The sequence below is a fragment of the Diceros bicornis genome, chromosome 4, assembly GCF_020826845.1.
Source record: "Diceros bicornis minor isolate mBicDic1 chromosome 4, mDicBic1.mat.cur, whole genome shotgun sequence".
Taxonomy (NCBI): Eukaryota; Metazoa; Chordata; class Mammalia; order Perissodactyla; family Rhinocerotidae; genus Diceros; species Diceros bicornis.
Window position 1 is genome coordinate 87,630,109 of NC_080743.1, and position 21,382 is coordinate 87,651,490.

General features: G+C 37.8%; 1 protein-coding gene across 1 annotated transcript in view; it reads right to left on the reverse strand.

Annotated features, from left to right (window-relative positions):
* The window catches only part of SOAT1 (sterol O-acyltransferase 1), a 63,141-nt gene that overhangs the window by 22,771 nt on the left and 18,988 nt on the right, over window positions 1–21,382 (reverse strand). Inside the window, exons 3-4 of the mRNA XM_058539965.1 lie at window positions 14,297–14,355; window positions 369–517 (exon numbers count right to left, since the gene is read on the reverse strand). Coding sequence (XP_058395948.1) covers window positions 369–517; window positions 14,297–14,355 — 208 coding nt within the window. The remainder of the gene's footprint in view (window positions 1–368; window positions 518–14,296; window positions 14,356–21,382) is intronic.

The following is a 21,382-nucleotide window of genomic DNA, read 5'->3' on the forward strand; positions in this document are numbered from 1 at the left end:
GTGTAATCTTGGACAACAGTTAACTGCTCTGTGCTTCAGTTTCCTGATCTGTACTATGCAGACAGATACAGCATCTACCTCATAGGGTCCTTGTTTGGTCTAAATGTAAAGCACTCAACCAGTGTTGGCTGTATTATTTTATTATTAGCGTAGTCTTAAATGAGGTATGCATGTTTATTATACTGCACACAGTAAGATGAAGAAACCCACCCTTCAAGTGGTTAAATAATTTGCCCAAGTCAACACACCGCTAATAAAAAGTGGTGCTAGCATGTGAACCTAGGCATTTTTACTACAGTCCACATTCTGACCACTAAACTATACTAGAGTAGATGTTTGCATTAAAAGAAACTAATACTTATACTTACTTAGCTCTATGGTTGTTCTCTCCTTTAAGAATAGAAAAGCTTGTGAGAGCACATCCACCATTGTCTAATGATGCTGATTTTTCAATGAGATTATTCACAAAATCATCAAAGTGACTGCCAACTTCCTTCATAAAAAATGGCTTTAATTCCTAGAATTTTAAAACAAATAAAGGAAAACATTAGGAACTAACACTATTACCATTTTTCTAAAGGGTTCTCTTTAATAAAGCTGGATCAAAAGTAATCCATGTTAAGTGAGTTCAGAAGTAAAAACAGAAAAATGATTTTGAGAGCTGACCTATGGTTTCAGAAATGGCTACTGAAAAAGCAACATGATGATTTACATATTTTTAAAAATTTATACCCTTTTAAGCATAAATCAAGATATCAAAGTAATCATCTACTAAATGAACTCCCACAAATGATATATAAAAGCAAAATAACAGAAATGATAAAAAGAACAGTCTACTTTTTTATCTTCAAATTTTATCTGGAAAACAATAAAAAGTAAAAATCAGTATTATATCACCATTAAATAATTTTAAGTCTGCTTTCTTCTTAAGCAATTCCTTCACCCCCAAGTACTGTTTATATTTTATATCATGTCTTTTCTTATGATATCAACATTTATACAATAATGTTTATTCTCACCTCCATAGCTATATATTTATCTAACCATACACACACACTTTCATAATATAAAATTGTTATACATTTTGGTCCCAGACTATTTTTTTTTTTATATTGGTGAGGAAGATTAGCCCTGAGCTAACATCTGTTGCCAATCCTTCTCTTTTTGCTGGGGAAGATTGGCCCTGGGCTAACATGCGTGCCCATCTTCCTCTACTTTATATGTGGGATGCTTACCACAGCGTGGCTTGATGAGCAGTGCATAGGTCCGCATCCAGGATCCAAACCTGCGAACCCCGGCTGCTGAAGTACAGCACAAGAACTTAGCCACCGGGCCGGCCCCGGTCCCAGACTATTTTTAACATCTTAAAACTTACACATCCACGGTTTTTGAAAAGTATGATGGAAAAAAATGTTTCTTCAGATTATAATAGGCGACCCTACTGTGGATGCTCAAATTATAAATTTGGATATTTTTAAATTGATAGGACTCATCTACATAAAGAAAAACAAAGTGTTACTTACTAATTCTTCAAGGGAAAAAAAAGTGCCTTTTCTTCTAACTAACTTATTTAGGTTGAACCTAAAATATCTCAAGTAGCATTTTTCCAGGTTCTGTAACACCAAGAGTTTGACCAAGTCCTTTAAAAGTAAAGCCTAAAAATATCAACGTTATCTAATGGAACTATATGAAGGCTTTTCAAACTGCTCTGTCTCCCCCAGTTCCCAAATGCCTTTTGGGTCCTGTGCAGCGAGAACACCATAAGGTCCTGGCTCTCACAAGACAGCTGATGGAGATGGAAAATACAAGACATATACATATAAACAATACACATAAGAGTACCTAAGTGTCATCTGAGCAATAAAACCATCGATAAAGACTCAAAGAACACATAAGAGTTTAGCAAAAAAAGAAAGCAAGGATGAGATGATTGGAAATGTCTTTTCTGAGCTGGGAGTTGAAACCTTGAAGGATCAGTAGGACTTAAGATTAAGTGAAAAGTGACAGAAGGAGACAAAGTGATAAAAAGCAAAGAGATGGGAAAGTATTAGCCAAAACAGAAAATACAAATGATGGAGGTTGGAGAAATATACAGAGGACCTATATTCCCTGGAAGAATAAATAGTTTTTATAAAATTATTTTTTCATATTAAGGTTATCTGTATTTTACTTTAGTTCCTTTTGCTTGTTTCATTTCACTCATATGCCCATCTTCATTTTGAAATTTTTCAATAGGATGCTTCCCCAACCAAAAACAAAAGAAATTCAAAAAAAAGTGACACAAAGAAGAAAGGTTCTTTTCTCATTTTATCTCTACAACTGGACTGATGAATAAACAGAGGTTTTTTCCAGTTACAAAAATGTTGTCCCATGTAGAAATATACTAAAAGAGAAGAAGAGAAAGAATCCATTCATTCCACTAAGTGCTAGGTACAGTTCTGGGCACTGTTCTAGGCGCTGGAGATACAACAATGAACAAAACCAAATCCCTGTCCTCATGGAACTTACAATTCCCATGGGAGTAAACAGGACATCCAGTATGCCAGATGGTGTCACATAGAGAAAGAAAGCAGAGGAATGGGGGTGGGAGGTGTTATTTTTCACAGAGAGGTCAGGGAAAGCCTCAAAGATAAGATGACACTGGAGAAGATCTGAAGAAGGTTAGAGGGCAAGTTAGTGGATATCTGTAGGGAAAATACCAGGAGGAAAGAAGCATGAATATAAAAAGCCTGAGGCAGGAACACCCTTGGCATGTCTGAGAAATAGCAAGGAAGGAGGATGCCATAGCTGAAGCAAAAGCGTAATAAGAGTTGAAAAAGAAGGGAAGGGTGGCAGGAGGGGGCTAAACCACGTAAAGTCTTAACATTTTATCCCTACTCATAGCAGTCCACAAAAATTTCACTCTACGTTAAAAAAGAAGCCTGGAAACTTGAGATGTGGCAAAGGGAAACCAGCCATTTCTTTTAGCTAGGATTCCTCATACGCTGGAACCAGTCCCCTTCCCAACTAAGTATTGGGTTAAGCAGACCAGAAGCATGAAAAAAAAAAAAACATAATAAATGTCAGTCAAGCTGCTGAAATCAGGTCCCAATCCACCCAAATCAAGTTGAATAGAGCAGTCAACTTCTCACGGCACGAGCTCTCCTGCCTTACTCACTAATCGCCCACAGACAAGCCTTTGCTATCTACACATTCCGAAGAACTTGCAACTTCTATAACAATCTCCACACCTTCACCCTCCTTATCAATTGTACCCTTTTCTTTTCCCCTTCCTCCTATTCCCGTCCTTCTCTTCCCATACTCCAAAACTCCTACTTTCTCTTCTTGTACAGTCATTCCAGAAATAAGGGTATCCCTTGTTATCCCAACCCACTATCTGATCTCAGGGAACAAAGAGATTGGGATAACAAGGAGTACTTCTATTATTGAGCACCTATGCTGCTAAACAAGATACACGTAGCCCTGCTCTTACTGAGCTCACTGTCTACCAGTGAGGAAAGACATCAATTATTAATGGTGCAGTGAATGCTACAAAGAAAGAACAGTTTAGAGTGAAAGGAGAACAGAGAGAGAGGAGAGAAAGTATACGAATAAATATCACAGGCATCTCAATAGCATGAGGGCCAGTATAAGGTGGGGACAGATAAGTCTCCTTGTAACCTTCTTTTACAACACGTCCCCCCCCCCATTTATAACCCCAACCTGTGACACCTGAGACAGCACTGAACACTGCTTGGGCGTGCTGAGCTAAATAGATTCCTATTTTAATATGATTAATTCATGGCTTCTTTTCCTGCATGAAAACTTGTATGTGGGTAGTTCAGGAATCCATACTTGAGCTAATAAAATACTAAGGAAAAAGATATCTTTAGTGCTAACAATAAACTAGTAAAAGAAATATAAGCTTTCAGCCAGGAAGACTTGGGTTCAAATTCTACCTCCACCACTAGTGTGCAGCCTCAGACAAGCTATTTCACTTTTCTAAGCAGTTAGTTACATGCAAAATTTAGATGAATAACATGTAACTTGCTAAACTGTTGTGTGAACGTAAAAAAAAAAAAAGCCCCAAAATAAAAACAAAAAACCCTGCAAAGGGGGCCAGCCTGGTGGCACAGTGGTTAAGTGCGCGTGCTCCGCTTCAGCAGCCCGGGGTTCGCGGGTTCAGATCCCAGGCACGCACCAATGCACCGCTTGTCAAGCCATGCTGTGGCAGCATCCCATATAAAGTAGAGGAAGATGGGCGCAGATGTTAGCCCAGGGCCAGTCTTCCTCAGCCAAAAAGAGGAGGATTGGCATCAGATGTCAGCGCAGGGCTGATCTTCCTCACACGCAAAAAAAAAAACCCTGCAAAAATGCACAGCACAGTAGCTGACACAGTTATCACTCTACAGATATTTGTTACTCTGTTGTCATCCCACCCCCCCGCCCCCCCCAGCCCCCCCCCCCCGTCAGAGCTAACCTATGAAGAAAAAACAACAAAACAACGTACAATAAAAACTACAATTTAAGCAAATTCTATCATTTAATGCTATTACTATTAGAAGGTTAACTATTTAAATCTGCCACATTCCTATACATAGTATTATACAACCTAGATGCCTGATGTTTATTTCTTAATGCCGTTCCCTTCTTTCTCTGAGGAATTAAAGTTGATAGAAGCTGCCGCTACTAGGATACAAGGAAGAACATTAAGTTTCCTCAGCCTCCTCTTTTCACGTATCCAGGTACTGATGAAAATAGACGGTGACTGCTTATTACCGTCACTCCCTTTATAAGAGGGAATATAGAAGAAAACAGTACAAGAAGTGCTCCACTTCTGCTTTCTTCTGAGTTCTTCTATAACATGAAATTGGCATTAATTAGAACCTCAAAATATGATCACAATAAATCTGAATAATGTCTAATATCAGTAACCTGAAAGGGAGGTTGAAGGTTATAGGCTTTCTAATTTGCTTTTCTTCTCAATCTCATCTCTATTAATTTCAGCCAGCCCATGGACTATGATTGCACCAGCACGATGACAGATAGACAGAAGGACAACAGAAGGAGGCAGACAGCTAACTAGAAACTACAAAAGATGGGTGCTTAGATAACCTGTTAAACAGAATCACTGTATTTCACAGCTCAAAGAAACCTCCTTTGTTAAATAAGCAGCTGAACTAGACAACCTCTAAGATTCTAAGAATGGGGAACAACCACCGTGCAGCAGAGACCCTATGGTTGGAACACACAGCGAAGGGACGCACGAGTGGTCAGAGATGAGGCTGAACAAGCAAACGGGCTAGATCACCACAGGCCTTTAAGCTATTTTATGAATTCTCCATTTTATCCTAATGGCAACTGGAAACCAATGTTTTAAGCACAAGGTTTATAAATATACTCAGATTTGCATTTTAGAAAGATAACTCTTCTAAAAAGGCTTCCAAGCTGAGGTTACTTTGGACTGAGTCTTAAAATGAGAAAAGAGCAGAGTCATTTACAGATAGCTAAAATAACCCTTTCAAAGGCAGAGAGGCATGAGAAAATAAAGTAGGCTGAGAGAAAGAAACACAAAGTAAAAACGTATACTGGGTATGGCATATAAAAAATCATACTCTGACTCCACAAGATCATCTTGCTAGTCCATGAATTACGTGTTTCTCTGATTCACTGCCTGCTTTGCAAAAAGAATCTTTTAACCTCACAGTGGCATGGAACCAGAAACCTGACCTTTTTGGGCAAAACAGGTAACAACAGAATAGGTAATATAGTCACACACTGCATAACGGCATTTCAGTCAACAAAAGACTGCATATACGACAGTGTCCCATAAGATTAGGTACCATACAGCCTAGGTGTGTAGTAGGCTATACCCTCTAGGTTTATATAAGTACACTCTATGATGTCCACACAATGACGAAATCGCCTAATGACGCATTTCTCAGAAGCGTGTCCCCGTCATTAAGCAACCCCTGTGTGTACAGTGTTTAAGTCTTAAACTAAATTGACTCCTCAAGAGAGGTCTCCCCTGACAATTCGCTCTAAAGTTACTGCATCTTATACTTTTCTTTCATTGCACTTAATACAATTTGAAATTCTATATATTTCAATTTTTTGGTGTCTTAATGTCTGCTTCCCCCATCTGACTTTAAACACCATGTCTTTTTGTTAATCACTGTATATCCAGCTCTCAGCAAAGCAACTGGCAAGACAGTAGGTGTTAATTTCCCAACAGCTTTTGAAATCAACCTCTGGCTCCAAAACTCCTACTCATACCACTGCTGGCTTTATTCAATGTCTATGATAAAGCAGAAAGTAATTATCTAAAAAAACTACCTAACCCTGATTTCTTTCTAGAAGCCATGAAGGGAAAGAGACTGAAAATCACTATTGTTGTTATTGCTGGTAATGGCTCTTACTTTTTTGTGTGTGTGTGAGGAAGATCACCCCTGAGCTAACATCCATGCTAATCCTCCTCTTTTTGCTGAGGAAGACCGGCTCTGAGCTAACATCTATTGCCAATCCTCCTCCTTTTTTTTTTTCCCCCAAAGCCCCAGTATATAGTTGTATATCATAGTTGCACATCCTTCTAGTTGCTGTATGTGGGACGTGGCCTCAGCATGGCCGGAGAAGCGGTGCATCGGTGCGCGCCCGGGATCGGAACCCGGGCCGCCAGTAGTGGAGCGCACGCACCCAACCGCCAAGCCACAGGGCCGGCCCCAAGCATAACTATTAAATAATCTTTAATACACGAAGCCAAAGGTTCAAGATAAACCAGCAACTAATGAAACTAGAGCTCTGAATTACAATTCCTTTTTGTTTAAAATAAAATTCATCCTGGGCTGTCTCCCAATTTAAATTAGACTACAATATTCTTGATATCACATTTTAATCAGCTGAAACACATTTATTTATCTTAATCTACTTAGGTAGCTCCCTCATCTTAACTACATGAATGGTGTATTTTACTGTTTCTCATCATCTTTACCTACCTCCTTACTTCTTTATTAGCCAGTGTTAAATGCTAGAAAACCAGAAAGTAGCAAAAATACATTCCCAGTAGTTAAGAAATGATACATCCATACAAATGACTATCCTGAAATCAATCTTTAAATCACATTTTTCTGGGCCGGCCCCGTGGCTTGGAGGTTGAGTGCGTGCGCTCCGCTGCTGGCAGCCCGGGTTCGGATCCCGGGCGCACACCGACGCACCGCTTCTCCGGCCATGCTGAGGCCGTGTCCCACATGCAGCGGCTGGAGGGATGTGCAGCTGTGGCATGCAACTATCTACTGGGGCTTTGGGGGGAGGAGGAATAAATAAATAAAATCTTTAAAATAAATAAATAAATCACATTTTCAAAGAATATTTTAACACAAAAAATTGACAAAATAATGTTAAGAAAAATGTACAAACTGAACATATAAACTGATGCTGAATTTGCTAATGTTATCTATGACACGCATGCCCGCATGCATCTACGTGGACCTGTGTTGATGGCAGAAGAAAAACATTATTGGGAGAAAATAAACCAAAATGTTATCTCCAAGTGATGGGAATACAGGTGGTGACTGTTTCCTTTTTAAACTCGTCTCTTATAAATTTTCTGCAATGAGCCTGTACTACTTCTATAATCAGAACAAAACTACTTTATGTAAGAAAATATACCCCTCCTGTTCTTAAAGCAATCCTATATGGTAGCACAAAATTAAAATAAAATCTTAACAAAACTTGGCCATATTTTTTTTAAGCATGTATTTAAGATGTCACTGATTTTTGTTTGGCACTAAGAAAGAAAAAAGCTGCCAAGTGAATTACACTACATAGCACAGTGCTTTCTTATGTTCAGAGAGATTAAAACATTAGGGAAAAAAGTGTTCTCAGTGATATGCAGAATATTACTATTTGACTAGTTTTGATGTTTTGGATTCTCATTAACTGTAAAATAGAGAGTAACTATCACCTGTAAGGTCTTTGATAGACCTCTAAAATTATGTACATTCTTAGCACAAATACCAACTTACATTGATATCACTTTACAGCTTTCAAAGGTAAGTAAAATGAGAAAAGGCAGAAAGGGAAATAGCAAAAGAATGTAGTCACATTTACATACTCAAAAGAAGAAAAGATTTGACCAGACAATCAGGAGCAGGAAAGTAAAATGGACAGTTGTAGCAGAGATATTAGTTATCAACCTATCATCCCTCACCCCCTTCCTTAGTAGTAGAATCCTTGATTTTACCTGGGCACATGAATGCCCAGAATAAATAAATTTCCCAGTCTCCCTTTGCACCTAGGGGTGGCCACATGACTAAGTTCTCGCCAATAAGGCAGAATTAACTTGACAAAACCTCCAGAAAACTTCCTTAAAGGGGCTGGCCTGGTGGTATAGTGGTTAAGTTCGTGCACTCTGCTTCTGTGGCCCAGGGCTTGCAGGGTCAGATCCTGGGCGCGGACCTACATGCACCACTTATCAAGCCACACTGTGGCCGGTGTCCCACATATAAAGTAGAGGAAGATGAGCACGTATGTTAGCCCAGGGCCAAGCTTCCTCAGCAAAAAGAGGAGGATTGGCAACAGATGTTAGCTGAGGGCTAATCTTCCTTACCAAAAAAAAAAAAAAAAAACCAACAGTTGCTATCTGTTCCTTGACCTCCTTTCCCTACCTCAATTCCGCCCCTCGGAACTCACGAAATGGCTGGAGACACTGGAACAATGAGAAGAAGGATCACAGCCTACAAACGGTGAGGCGCGGAGGTAGAAGGAACCAGATTCCCCAAGGACCACGGAGTTACCACACCAGCCCTGGACTTCCCATCTCTGTATCATTTACATGAGAGGGAAATAACACTTCTATCTTGTTTAAGACACAATTATTTGTGTTTATCTTGTGTTACTATTACGACTCAACCTAATATCAACTTATACAACAATCAAAAAATTTCTAGGCAGGGCTGGCCCCGTGGCTTAGCGGTTAAGTGCGCGCGCTCCGCTACTGGTGGCCCAGGGTTCGGATCCCGGGCGCACACCAACACACTGCTTCTCCAGCCATGCTGAGGCCACGTCCCACATACAGCAACTAGAAGGATGTGCAGCTATGGCACACAGCTATCTACTGGGGCTTTGGGGAAGGAAAAAAGGAGGAGGATTGGCAATAGATGTTAGCTCAGAGCCGGTCTTCCTCAGCAAAAAGAGGAGGATTAGCATGGATGTTAGCTCAGGGCTGATATTCCTCAAAAAAAAAAAACAAAAAACTTCTGGGTAGAAATTACTTAGACTTCTCTCTCCAACAGCCTGCCAATAAATCAAATAAATCAGCACTATCCAAAAACTTGTTTAGAAGAGGTTACTCAAATGAGTGATAAACCATGAAGAGAAGCCCTCACATGCATACACGCCACCTGAGTCTTACTCATTACAGTTTCCTATTTAATGGTTGGGCAATAGCGTTAAGTATTGATGTGAAAAATATTTGAAATGCTATATAAGAAGCAAACAAAATATGTTGCAACAAACACGTATTTTTAAGAAGTAGAAAGTAATTTTTTATCCCCTCAATTTTCACATTAGACCTAACATTCCCTCTATAAAATCATGTACATTAATAAAAGTTCTACAAATAGTGATAGTAAAGACACTCTCTTTTCTCTTCTCAACATATTTGCTTTTCTCTGGAAACTATGCTCAAATGTGAAGACAGGCACCCAATGTCCAGGCCAGGGCTGTACTATAAGGCCGTATCCTTCTGGCCAAAATCCAATTCTCTCTCTCATAAATCTGTAACACTGAGCTTAGAAAGAGTGACTGGAATCCTTAATAATTGAAAATTTCATAAATATCTAAACTCTTGCTACTAAAATCCTTTCCCTTTCCATAGCTTGAGTGTTCAGCTTCTCCTAGGATTCTATGAGATACATTAAGATCTTTCAACATTTCCTTTTATGCTTAAATAAGCCAAAGCTGGTCTCTGCTATTTGCAACCATAAGAAACAACTGAACTAACACAACGTTAAAACAAAGCTAATTTATCTATTAACGTAAGTTGGTTGGGACTTAATCATTTGAATTTCCCTTGGACTGTTCCAAGATCTTTGATCTTTTAAGTCTTGTTACAACACAATTCACAGGATTTCAAAAGGTGATGACTCAGGGTTACACAATGTTGTATTACTTCACTAGCACAGATTTTTTTTTTTTAATTAAGTACTTAAAACTTTTTATGACAGCATTAGGACTTAGAAGTGACCTTAAGAGATTCAAACAGTTTAATCCTCTAATTTCAACCCACTAAAGTCATCTCTTCCCTCATTCCGCTTCCCTTCAGTCTAAAGAGCTTGCTTAGTACTTGACAACTTTCTTCACACCCTTCCTTAATATGAGCTCCTCTATCTATACATCTAAATATTCAGAGAGTGCTTTGTAGGTTGCCAGATTTAGCAAGTAAAAATATAGGACACCCAGTTAAATTTGAATTTGATAAACAACAAATAATGTTTTTAATCTAAATATGTCTCAAATATTGCATGATGACTAAAAAACTATCTGTTGTTTATCTGAAATTCAAATTTAACTAGGCATATTGTATTCTATCTGAAAACTAGTTCTGTGGAGCTGAAGGAGTTGCCCAATAAGATCTATAGACTACCTATTCCCTTTACAACAGGAAACAGTGAATTAGGAGCAAAAGTTTAAGTTAGCTACACAATTATGACACAGATTATTAGAGCTGAAGGGGACCTTGGAGATGGCTAGTCCAGTGTTCTCATTTTAAAGATTAGGGAAGATTGTCCAATGAAGATGAGTGACAACTGGGTTGGAGCATGAGACTAAAATACAAATGGTGAGAGAGATTGCTGATTTTCATTTGCTTTTTTTCTAAAAACTCACACGAGAAAAGGAATTAGTATGGGAAAGAACAAGTAAACTTCACAGCTCCAAACAATATTCACATACCTGTCGCCTCAACAGTCATTTCTCGTTACTAAATGTCAACCAATAAAGCAAAACAACAAAATGAAACCAGTTAGAGATCACTCTTGTAAATGGAATAATTTAAGTAAATAAAATTACGTATATAAAGCACCTGGTATAAGGCCCTTCTCCTCTCTGCCCCTGTTTACTCAGTTTAGAACACTAAAATGTTACAGGAGCTTCCTATCTGGTCTTACTATCTCCAAACTCTATAAATTATCCTCAATCGTGATATAAGAATAGCATTCCTAACATATCTCCCTCAAAAACATTCCAGTTAATAAACAATGACAAGATGTTCAATCACATTAAATGTCAAATTCCCAATGAAAATATTCCTAAATCAAATCACCTATAAATTCACCAAAAGAATTTTGGTGATTCATTCAGAACAAAAACACTCTGTAATAAATACAGAGTATATCCTAAGGGTATAAGCTAAGTACTTAGAAGTATCAAGTAGGGAGGACATTATTTCAAGCTGGGGTATTTAGAAAACCATAGAAGCAGCAGCATTTGAGCTAGAATTTGAAGGATATACAGTGTTTTGGTTGCTGAAGGTAGGAAGTTAAAGGAAATTTCAAGTAGAAAGAAATTCATCAACAAGGGCATGAAGGGGGGCCGGCCCCCTGGCTTAGCGGTTAAGTGCGTGCGCTCCGCTACTGGCAGCCCAGGGTTCGAATCCCGGGCGCGCACCGACGCACCGCTTCTCCGGCCATGCTGAGGCCATGTCCCACATAAAGCAACTAGAAGGATGTGCAACTATGACATACAACTATCTACTGGGGCTTTGGGGAAAAAAAAAAAGGGAGGAGGATTGGCAATAGATGTTAGTTCAGAGCCGGTCTTCCTCAGCAAAAAGAGGAGGATTAGCATGGATGTCAGCTCAGGGCTGATCTTCCTCACCAAAAAAAAAAAAAAAAAAAAACCTGACCAAAAAAACAAGGGCATGACGGTAGTGGAAAAAATGCTTTACAACCTAGCCCCAGTTTTCCAACTGTATTCTTCTTTCTATTGTGCCCCAATAGGGGCAGAGATGCCAATCAAGCATCATTTCCAAGGTACAGCGTTAAGTTTCCTAGCTCCAAACCTCTGCTGAACCATGCCCTCCCTTAATAGGGAACAAGTCTTGCAAAACTCTGCAACCCTCATATCACTTGCACAGTACAGAGTAATAATAATATTAGCTAAACCAACGTCCCTGTTTCCCTCAGCTTCTTTTCCCTGACGTAACATTCATTTCTTTCCCTTTCCTTCAAATCTTCCTAACTGACCAAACTAAAGAATACAATAATTTTATTCACTGATTAATATACAAAACAGATAAGGAGAAAATTCTCTTTAAAAACAAAGTTTCAACTTAAATCCCTGAACCATTCTCTCCAATCCTCCCCTACCCCCTTCCCCCCACCTCTACTTCCCACTCCACACACCCTTTCCTCTTTGGGTTTGTGATTCTGCATAAAAATAAGTTTCCCTCCTAGTTTAGATTTTTTTTAAATAAATCTAAACAGCAGTGACAGCAGGGATGGACTGTGCTTTCATCTATCTGAAACTTGCACAAAGAAGGCTTTGTGTTCATGCTGGGAAGAAGAGAAGGAGCAAAAGAGGAACAGAAGGGGAATTTGAAAAGAAATGGAAGATACACCTGGAGTCCAGCCTGTCTGCAGGAATAAGGGTTAGAAATACTTTAGTAAGCCATAGAAACAAAATTCCTGTATTTTAATGACTAAATTTGCAAAAATGGGCCCTTAAAAATAGCACATGTGCCTACATAGTAAATATTTTTCTTTTGTTAGCCAAAATTATAAATTATCCCTCAGAGAAGTGGAAATTACCTAATAATCAAGTCTTTAAAAAGTCTCTTATAATGGAACAACAACTTATTAATTGGAAAAGACATTCACCAGAAATGACATTATTGTAGTTTTAAAGGCTTACACAGGTAACCTAAGAGAATCAAGAAAAATAACTAAAATTTAACACACTATTAACTAGAAGTCTAGACTCACAGTTTCATTTCAAGTATAGGAAATAAATACACCTTTTGAATACCATTTTATAAAGCAATACAATAAGTGATTACACTGGAGAAATCACAAATATAGGATGAATGGGGGGGAGAGATCTCCATGTTAAGCAAATAGGTACTTGTACTAAAATTTCTAGTGACAGCATCATGTCTGGACTCAAAAAGTGCTATATCTCCAACAAATAAGATGAAAGTGAAAATGCTGTACCCCAGGATTGGAAAATACTGAAAAACTAGCTCTACAATGTTATAAACCAATGTTACTTCAATAAACAAAAAATTAAAAAAAAAAAAAAAAAAAACTAGCTCTGATAATCACAAAGACACTAATATCAAAGCGAATGTAAATAATTTTGTATTTACTGTTTCATGAAATATGATTATAAAAATAGTGAAATTTAAATTATTTGATATAAATGCATGTATGCATGCATGCACAGGTAACTAAATTAATAAACAAAAACAAGGCTATTTCATCTACATCACTGGATGTCTGGCCAATAAATTTTGGAAGTGATTTTCTCATTGGGAAAAAGGGAGGCTGCCTTGGATTTATATATTTTTTTTTTATTCCTTTTTTCTCCCCAAGGCCCCAGTAAATAGTTGTATGTCATAGTTGCACATCCTTTCTAGCTGTTGTATGTGGGACACCGCCTCAGCATGGCCGGACAAGCGGTGTGTTGGTGCACGCCTGGGATCTGGACCCGGGCCGCCAGCAGCGGAGCGTGCGCACCTAACCGCTAAGCCACAGGGCCGGCCCCGAGGCTGCCTTGGATTTGAAATCAACTTACATTCACAGTATTAAATTATAATAAAAAACCTTGTTCTTTGTCCTCCAGAATTTCTTGAGGGCAGTGCTGCATTCTGACTTGTAGAACTGTTTGCCCCTCCTGAAATGACTCCATGTTGTTGTTTCTGAGTTGATATTTCTTCTACATCCCTAACAGGGCATCTACTTCTAGATTCAGATTCAACTTTTATTGGAGATCTAGTCTTTACTATGAACCATGATAGATACTTTCATAAAGCACTTACACATTCATACAGACATTCAGCTGTATCATGGTTCACCAAAACCAAGTTTTGCTGGTAAAAGCCAGAAAACAAGGGTGAGAGATGGGATAGGAGAGAAAAAGGTAATCTGGTTCTTATGTAGGGTGACAAGGTGGCAGACCTTATTTTCCTCTTCCACAGCAGCATAATGTCAACCGATATGAAAGATGAATAATTCTTTAAGAAATTTAGCATTAAAAATTTTACTGAACCAAACTACCCTAAAACTCCACATTTTTGTTTCTGAAAGAGGGAGTTACGTACCTCTGCCTCTGCTGTCAACTGTATCTTCTTTGCTATCAAGTGTTTTATGTCAATCTGACCTAAGGAAAGAAAAAATGTAACTTTTAAGTTGATGGATATAGCCACCTACCAGCACTATTTAAATCATGAAGTTGAAAAACAAACAAGCAAAAAAGGATGGCTATGTAAACTATGGTACAACCACAAAACATGACACAGCTCTTAAAAATGAAGCATGGGCAACATAAATAAAAGGAAATTTATACATAAAAATGCTAAGTAGAAAAAACCAAAACTCCTATATGTACACACAATAATTACAACTATATTAATCATATGATGCTGTAACATCCAATGCTAACAGTATGGAAAATTCGATTCTCTGAATGGATCCTGCAACTGTGACTACTAAAATGCACAAGCAACCACAGAAAAATCAGATAAACTGGACTTCATCAAAATTTTTTTAAAACTTTTTTGCTGAAAAGGACACCACCGAGAAAGTAAAAAGACAAACCCACAGAATGGGAAAAAACATTTGCAAATCTCATCAGGAGCTTGTATCCAGAATATATAAAGAACTCATACAACTCAATAACAAAAAGACAAATAATCCATTTTAAACATAGGCAAAGTATCTGAACAGACATTTCTCCAAAAAAGATATACAAATGGCCAATACCACATACAAAGATGTTCAACATCACTGACCGTGAGGGAAATGCAAACCAAAACCACAGTGAAACATCACCTCACACCCACTATGATGGCTAGAATCAAACACACATAACCAGTGCTGGCCACTGTGTACCTGAAACTTACACAATGTTATGTGTCAGTTATATCTCAAAAAAGGGGGGGGGGGCAGTGTACAAGCAGGAAACTTGGAGAAGAGTGTTATTTCAGGGATTGGATATGATAGCTCTTCTGTAATGCAATTAGAGAAATGTTTACAAACACTTGTAACAATAATGTTTTTAAGAGTGGTACCCGCTTGGTACGACTAAAACAGAGTTTAAGTGGGGGGAAAAGTGTTGGTCAGAACGTGGAGAAATTAAGACTCTCTTGACATCGCTGGTAGGAATGTAAAGTGATGCAATGGTTTAAAAAACAGACTGGAAGTTCCTCAAAAGGCTAAACACAGAACTACTATACATAGACCCAGAAATTCCACTCCTAGGAATATACACAAGAGAAATGAAACCACACCCACCCAAAAACTTGTACATGAATGCTTATAGCAGTATTATTCATAATAACAGAAAGTGAAAACAACTCAAATATCCATCAACTGATAAACAGACTAAAAGAATGTGGTCTATTCGTATAACGGAATATTATCCAGTTATAACAGGAGAGAAACATTGATACATGCTATAACATGGATGAAACCCGAAAATATCATGCTAAGTGAAAGAAGTCAGTCACAAAAGACTATATATTGCATGATTCCACTCACATGAAATGTCCAGAATAGACAACTCAAGAGAGAGAGACAAAAGAGTGGTAGTTGCCTGGGGATGGGGATAGGAGTGGGGGGAATCAGGAATGACTGCTAACGGGTACAAGGTTTTTTTGGGGGGGTGGGGAGAGTAGGGAATGATGAAAATATTCTAAAATTCACCGTGTTCTAACTTCCTTGTTCTGAAAGATTCCTTTTTATATATTAAGTCACAATAATGTAGCTTGTTTAATTTGACTAATTGAGGTATTAATTAAGCAATTATTAATCTGACTTGAGAATCTTTTTTCATGATTTTAAAGAAAAATTGGATTTTAAAGGTATTAAAATGTTTTTATGAGAATTTGTTGCTCTGTATGACTTCCATATACATTGTATTTTGTGATTTACTACTGTCACAGATTTGTAGACAATTTCTTATTTTCATACTGAATCATGGTACTATTATAATTTAAGCAAGCAGCTGGAGTAATTAAGTCTGCCCTTTTAATAAATTATGGGTAGAGTTCATCTTGAATGCAATTTGCCTGTATTCATAAATGAGTTTGTCTTCATAATAGTATCTTACATAATAACCTAGCTAGATTTTAGCTCTTGCTGTATTTATTAAAAATTTTTAAAGTTTTTCTTTGGCAAAACATTCATAGCTTAAAGCAACATTTTTAATATAATTAAAAAAGTAAGTGTCAGGGCCAGCCCTGTGGCGTAGTGGTTGGGTCTGGCACACTCCACTTTGGTGGCCCAGGTTCATGGGTTTGGATCCCAGGTGCGAACCTATACCACTCGTCCAGCCACCCACAGACAAAATAGAGAAAGACTGGCACAGATGTTAGCTCAGGGCTAATCTTCCTCAAGTAAAAAAAGAGGAAGATTGGCAACAGATGTTAGCTCAGAGGGAATCTTCTTTACCAAAAAGAAAAGTGTTAATGCAAAAGTTAATATCCACCCTCCTAAACTTGGTGTCCATTAACAGTGGCTCACACTGCTCATTTTGCTTGCCAAAATAGTCTTAGTTACTGGAACTTCTTGTTAAGGTTAGATTTGTCTTTTGAGTTATGGAATTTTATCAGAATTCACTTAAGTATAACACAGACTTAGTGATCTTGAAATAGTACCTCTTTAATTTCTATATTTTTTTCAAAGTGTATCTTCCAATACCATAGTATCTTCTTACGGAAAAGGAATTTTATAATCTAATAGTAAATATCCTTATTTTACCTTTTCAATTGAAACGTCTACTATACCATGGGAACCAACAAATATCAGACATCATGTGTACAGACCTTCTGCACAGATAAATGAAAGAGAACAAAATGAGTGCTGAAACATGCAATGCAAAAGACTACAACTTCTAATTTGCTTTGTCTTTGCAAAAAACTATGATAATGTAACTTTGTATCATTTTAGTAGTACTGTTTAATGAGTATTTATATTTTCTCATCTATTCTTCATGGTAATAATTTACTTGAGTATTTTTATTTCAGTATAACAATTGCTATTGTATATTATGCCTAAAAGAAGAGTGAAGGGCACTCAAATTTATAAGATACGTAATTTCCCAGAAATATTTACTTTGCCAGAATGAACTCTGGGGGCATATTTGGGCTAATTTAAATTTAATACCTCTCTCTCTTCCCCTTATTCTAAAAGTAATCTTCATTACAGGAAATTAAAAACCCAAATCCCCTCCCCCAAAAAAGGTTCACCCATTATCCTATAGTGTTCAAGTAACTAACATTAATATTCTGGTAAATACCATTTGTCCTTTTACTTTAGCAAATATACATACTATAAATATACATATTAAAAATAGACTCTATGCATACTGTTTGTAACCTTTTTTCACTTAATATCTCGTGAACATCTTTCCATGTCACTTCGTATCCTGCGACATCATTTTTATTGGCCTATTATTCTGTTTTTATGCCTGAGATATAATTTATTTAATCCTCTATTGGACATTTAGACTATTTATGTCTTTTCACTTGGAAAAAAGGCATGGAGAATGAGAAGGTCCAAAATGTATCTAATGAGAGCTCTATACGGAGGGACAAAATTTGAAGTGATAATGGCTGAGAACTTTCCAGAATTGTTGAAAGATGCCAATCCTCAAAGTAAGGTCATAGAATCCTAAGCAGGGTAAATAAAAATCTAGGCTTAGATATTAGATTTATCATAGTGAAACTGTGTAATACAGAGATTTAAAAAAAAAAAAACAAAACACCTCTTAAAAGAACCCAGAAAGAAAGTATCATCTACAAGAGAACTGCAATTAGGCTGGGTGCCTGACTTATCAACACCAACAACAGAAGCCAGCAGAGAGTGGAATAATATCTTCAACTGTTGATAGTCATTGTGTTTATGACTGGGAAGGAGGCTAGAGGTCATATCATGAAGAGCCTGTGTATCATAACAAGGGCTCTGAGGAAACTAAGAATTTTAAGCAGGAAAATAACTGATCTGATATTGGAAAGCCCAATCTCTGGCAGGAGAGGATGAGAAGGACCATATAATAGAGAAATGCAATAAATCCAGACAAGAAATGATGTTGTCATAAACCACAATAGCAATGAGAATGGATAGGAGAGGATACATTTTGAAGATATTCACAAATTGGTAACTGATGAGGTGAGAAATATGAGGGTAAGACAAATATTTGATTTTTCTATAAATTGTAAGAATACATTTTTTTATTTAATTCTCTATCTATGATCAGACCATAGTTTCATAAATAAGCTATTATTTCATAAATAAATGAATACAGAAGCTTCTTCCCTTCAACTAATTCAATTACCATGGGGGGATGGGGAAGAAAACATTGCAAAAGATTAATTCTCACTACTTGTGCATCACTTCCAAAAGGAATCTGTCTATCCACAAATAACATAATCACCATTACACACTGGCTTTGACAAGTCAGGGACTGGTAAACAGGTAAAGAGTGTTTTTTCTCACACACAGACTAGAGCCTCTGAAGCCCCCACTCAAAATGACACTAAAGTTATGTAAGTGGAAGAAAAATATATTAAAAATCAATTCATTTTCCTTCACCTTAAAATTAACTTTATACAATATTCAAAAGAAAATTTTTTTACTTTCTTGCTACCCAAAAATTTAAGAACTAAATGTCAAAAAAGCCAAAAGAATAATACCCTAAAAGCTGACATGCAATGATTTAAAGAACTATGTACAGACATCCGACCACGTAAGTCAACTCAAGGCTTCTAAATTTCTAAAACATTGACCCTGAAATAGTGATAAGCCAGGACTGAGGGTTATGCAATTTCTGAAATATCTGGGTCCACTAATATAACTGATAACTGAGCATTAACTGATAATATCTAATTAGATCCAAGGAGAAATCCTTAAGGAAAGCTACTCTAGATTTTGTTTTCTCCTAACCCTCTGATCTCCAAAACATCAGGCTTGCAACATTTATCTTCACGTACACTACTTAACACTTATAAAGTCTACTACACTTGACTGGAATATTTAAAATTTATTCCTTGATGTATCAAAAATCTTATTTTAACCAGTTTTAATGAAGATCTTTCTAAAATCATTACATGCTTTACCACCTTAAAAAAAACAGAGAGACTGTACCGTATATAATCTTTATGCCAAATAAAAGCGATCACCCATTGTACTGTGCTATTATAGTGATATCTTTAATAAAACTGAAATGAGAGCAACCGGGCCCACACTAAACAGCTCCAGAGAGTTATGCCTTTCCACCTGGGTTGCTTCTTCATGGCTTTTCACCAAATCTCTTCCTGCAACAATCCTATTTTTATACAACTATGCCAAATTTACTGCCAATGTTACCCAGAAGGAAGAGACAAATAACCAAGCACTTTAAATTGGTAACTCATTTATTCATTCAATTATATCCTCATTCATTAAATAAAAACCCAGTGAGGACCCAATATATACAGGGTACTAGGCATATATTTCAAATCCTTCACTTAGGATCTCAGGAGAAATGTGCACACATAGATAATTACAATACACAGAAGGGCTGTGAGAGCATGCGGGTGGAGGGAGCTTTTGCAGAAAAAGTCAGTATTTTAGCTGAGTCTCAAATGATAAAGAAAAATCATGGTGAACAGGCGCTAGAAAGAAAGATTATAGCATGGAGACTTGTAAGGACTCGGGTTTTTGTTTTGTTTTTTTTTTCCCCAAAGCCCCAGCAGATAGTTGTATGTCATAGTTGCCCATCCTTCCAGCTGCTGCACGTGGGACGCAGCCCCAGCATGGCTGGAGAAGCGGTGCATTGGTGCGCCCCCGGGATCCGAACCCGGGCTGCCAGCAGCGGAGCGTGCACACTCAACCGCTAAGCCACGGGGCCGGCCCTGTAAGGACTGGGGTTTGCTGGGACTTGAACCTGGGTCAAATGCCTCTAGGTGCCAAGCTCTCTTTGCTTTACAATACTGTACTTATTAGGCTTTTGTCTAATGGTAGCTTTTATCTGCTTATTTTCAAAGTTATCAGTTACTTTCTAATCAGTGCTGTCCAACAGAAATATAATGTGAACCACATATGTATTTTTAAATTTTCTAGGAGCCACATTAAAAAGTAAAAAGAAACAGGTGCAAGTGAGTCTTTAAAATGTAATACGTATTTTACAATTACAGAGTTATCTCAATTTACACTAGCCACATTTCAAATGCTCAATGGAACCATATTGAACAGGGCAGTTCCGGTGGCTACCACACTGAACAGTGTAGTTCCAAATCAGGAGTAAGCAAATTTATTCTGTAACGGGCCAGACAGTATTTTAGGCTTTGTGGGTATTTTAGGCATATGGTCCAAAAGCACTAGAGACATAAGCAAATGAACGTGGCTGTGTTTGCCAACTCCTGTTCTAGATGGCTGAATTTACCATAAATCTGGCTGACAAATAAATGTACATGTACATCTGACATGTACGTAATTTTAAATTTTAAATTTTCATTACACATCATTTCATACACATCATTTTTTATAATCTAACATAACTATGGTGAACATTGTTGGTTGCTTCCCCAACAAGAGCACGTGTTTCATTCCCCTTGCCAGAGACTGATTTAAGAATGGGCATAAGGACCAGCCTGGTGGCGTAGTGGTTAAGTTCATGAGCTCTGCTTCAGTGGCCCAGGGTTAACAGGTTCAGATCCTCGGGGCAGACTTATGCACGCATCCCACATATAAAGTAGAGGAAGATGGGCACAGATGTTAGCCCAGGGCCAATCTTCCCCAGCAAAAAGAGGAGGACTGGCAACGGATGTTAGCTCAGGGCTGATCTTCCTCACCAAAAAAAAAAAGAAGAAGAAGAATGGGCATAAGTATTGGCAGCATAAAAATGACCCCCTCAAGCTAGTTTACTGATAAGAATTTAAAGAGGGTCTTTTTACAAAGGTGTGGGCAGAGATTAAGAAAAGCAACAGGGGGGCCGGCCCTGTGGCTTAGCGGTTGAGTGCACGCGCTCCACTACTGGCAGCCCAGGTTTGGATCCCAGGCACGCACTGATGCACTGCTTCTCCGGCCATGCTGAGGCCACATCCCACATACAGCAACTAGAAGGATGTGCAACTATGACATACAACTATCTACTGGGGCTTTGGGGGAAAAAAAAGGAGGAGAATTGGCAATAGATGTTAGCTCAG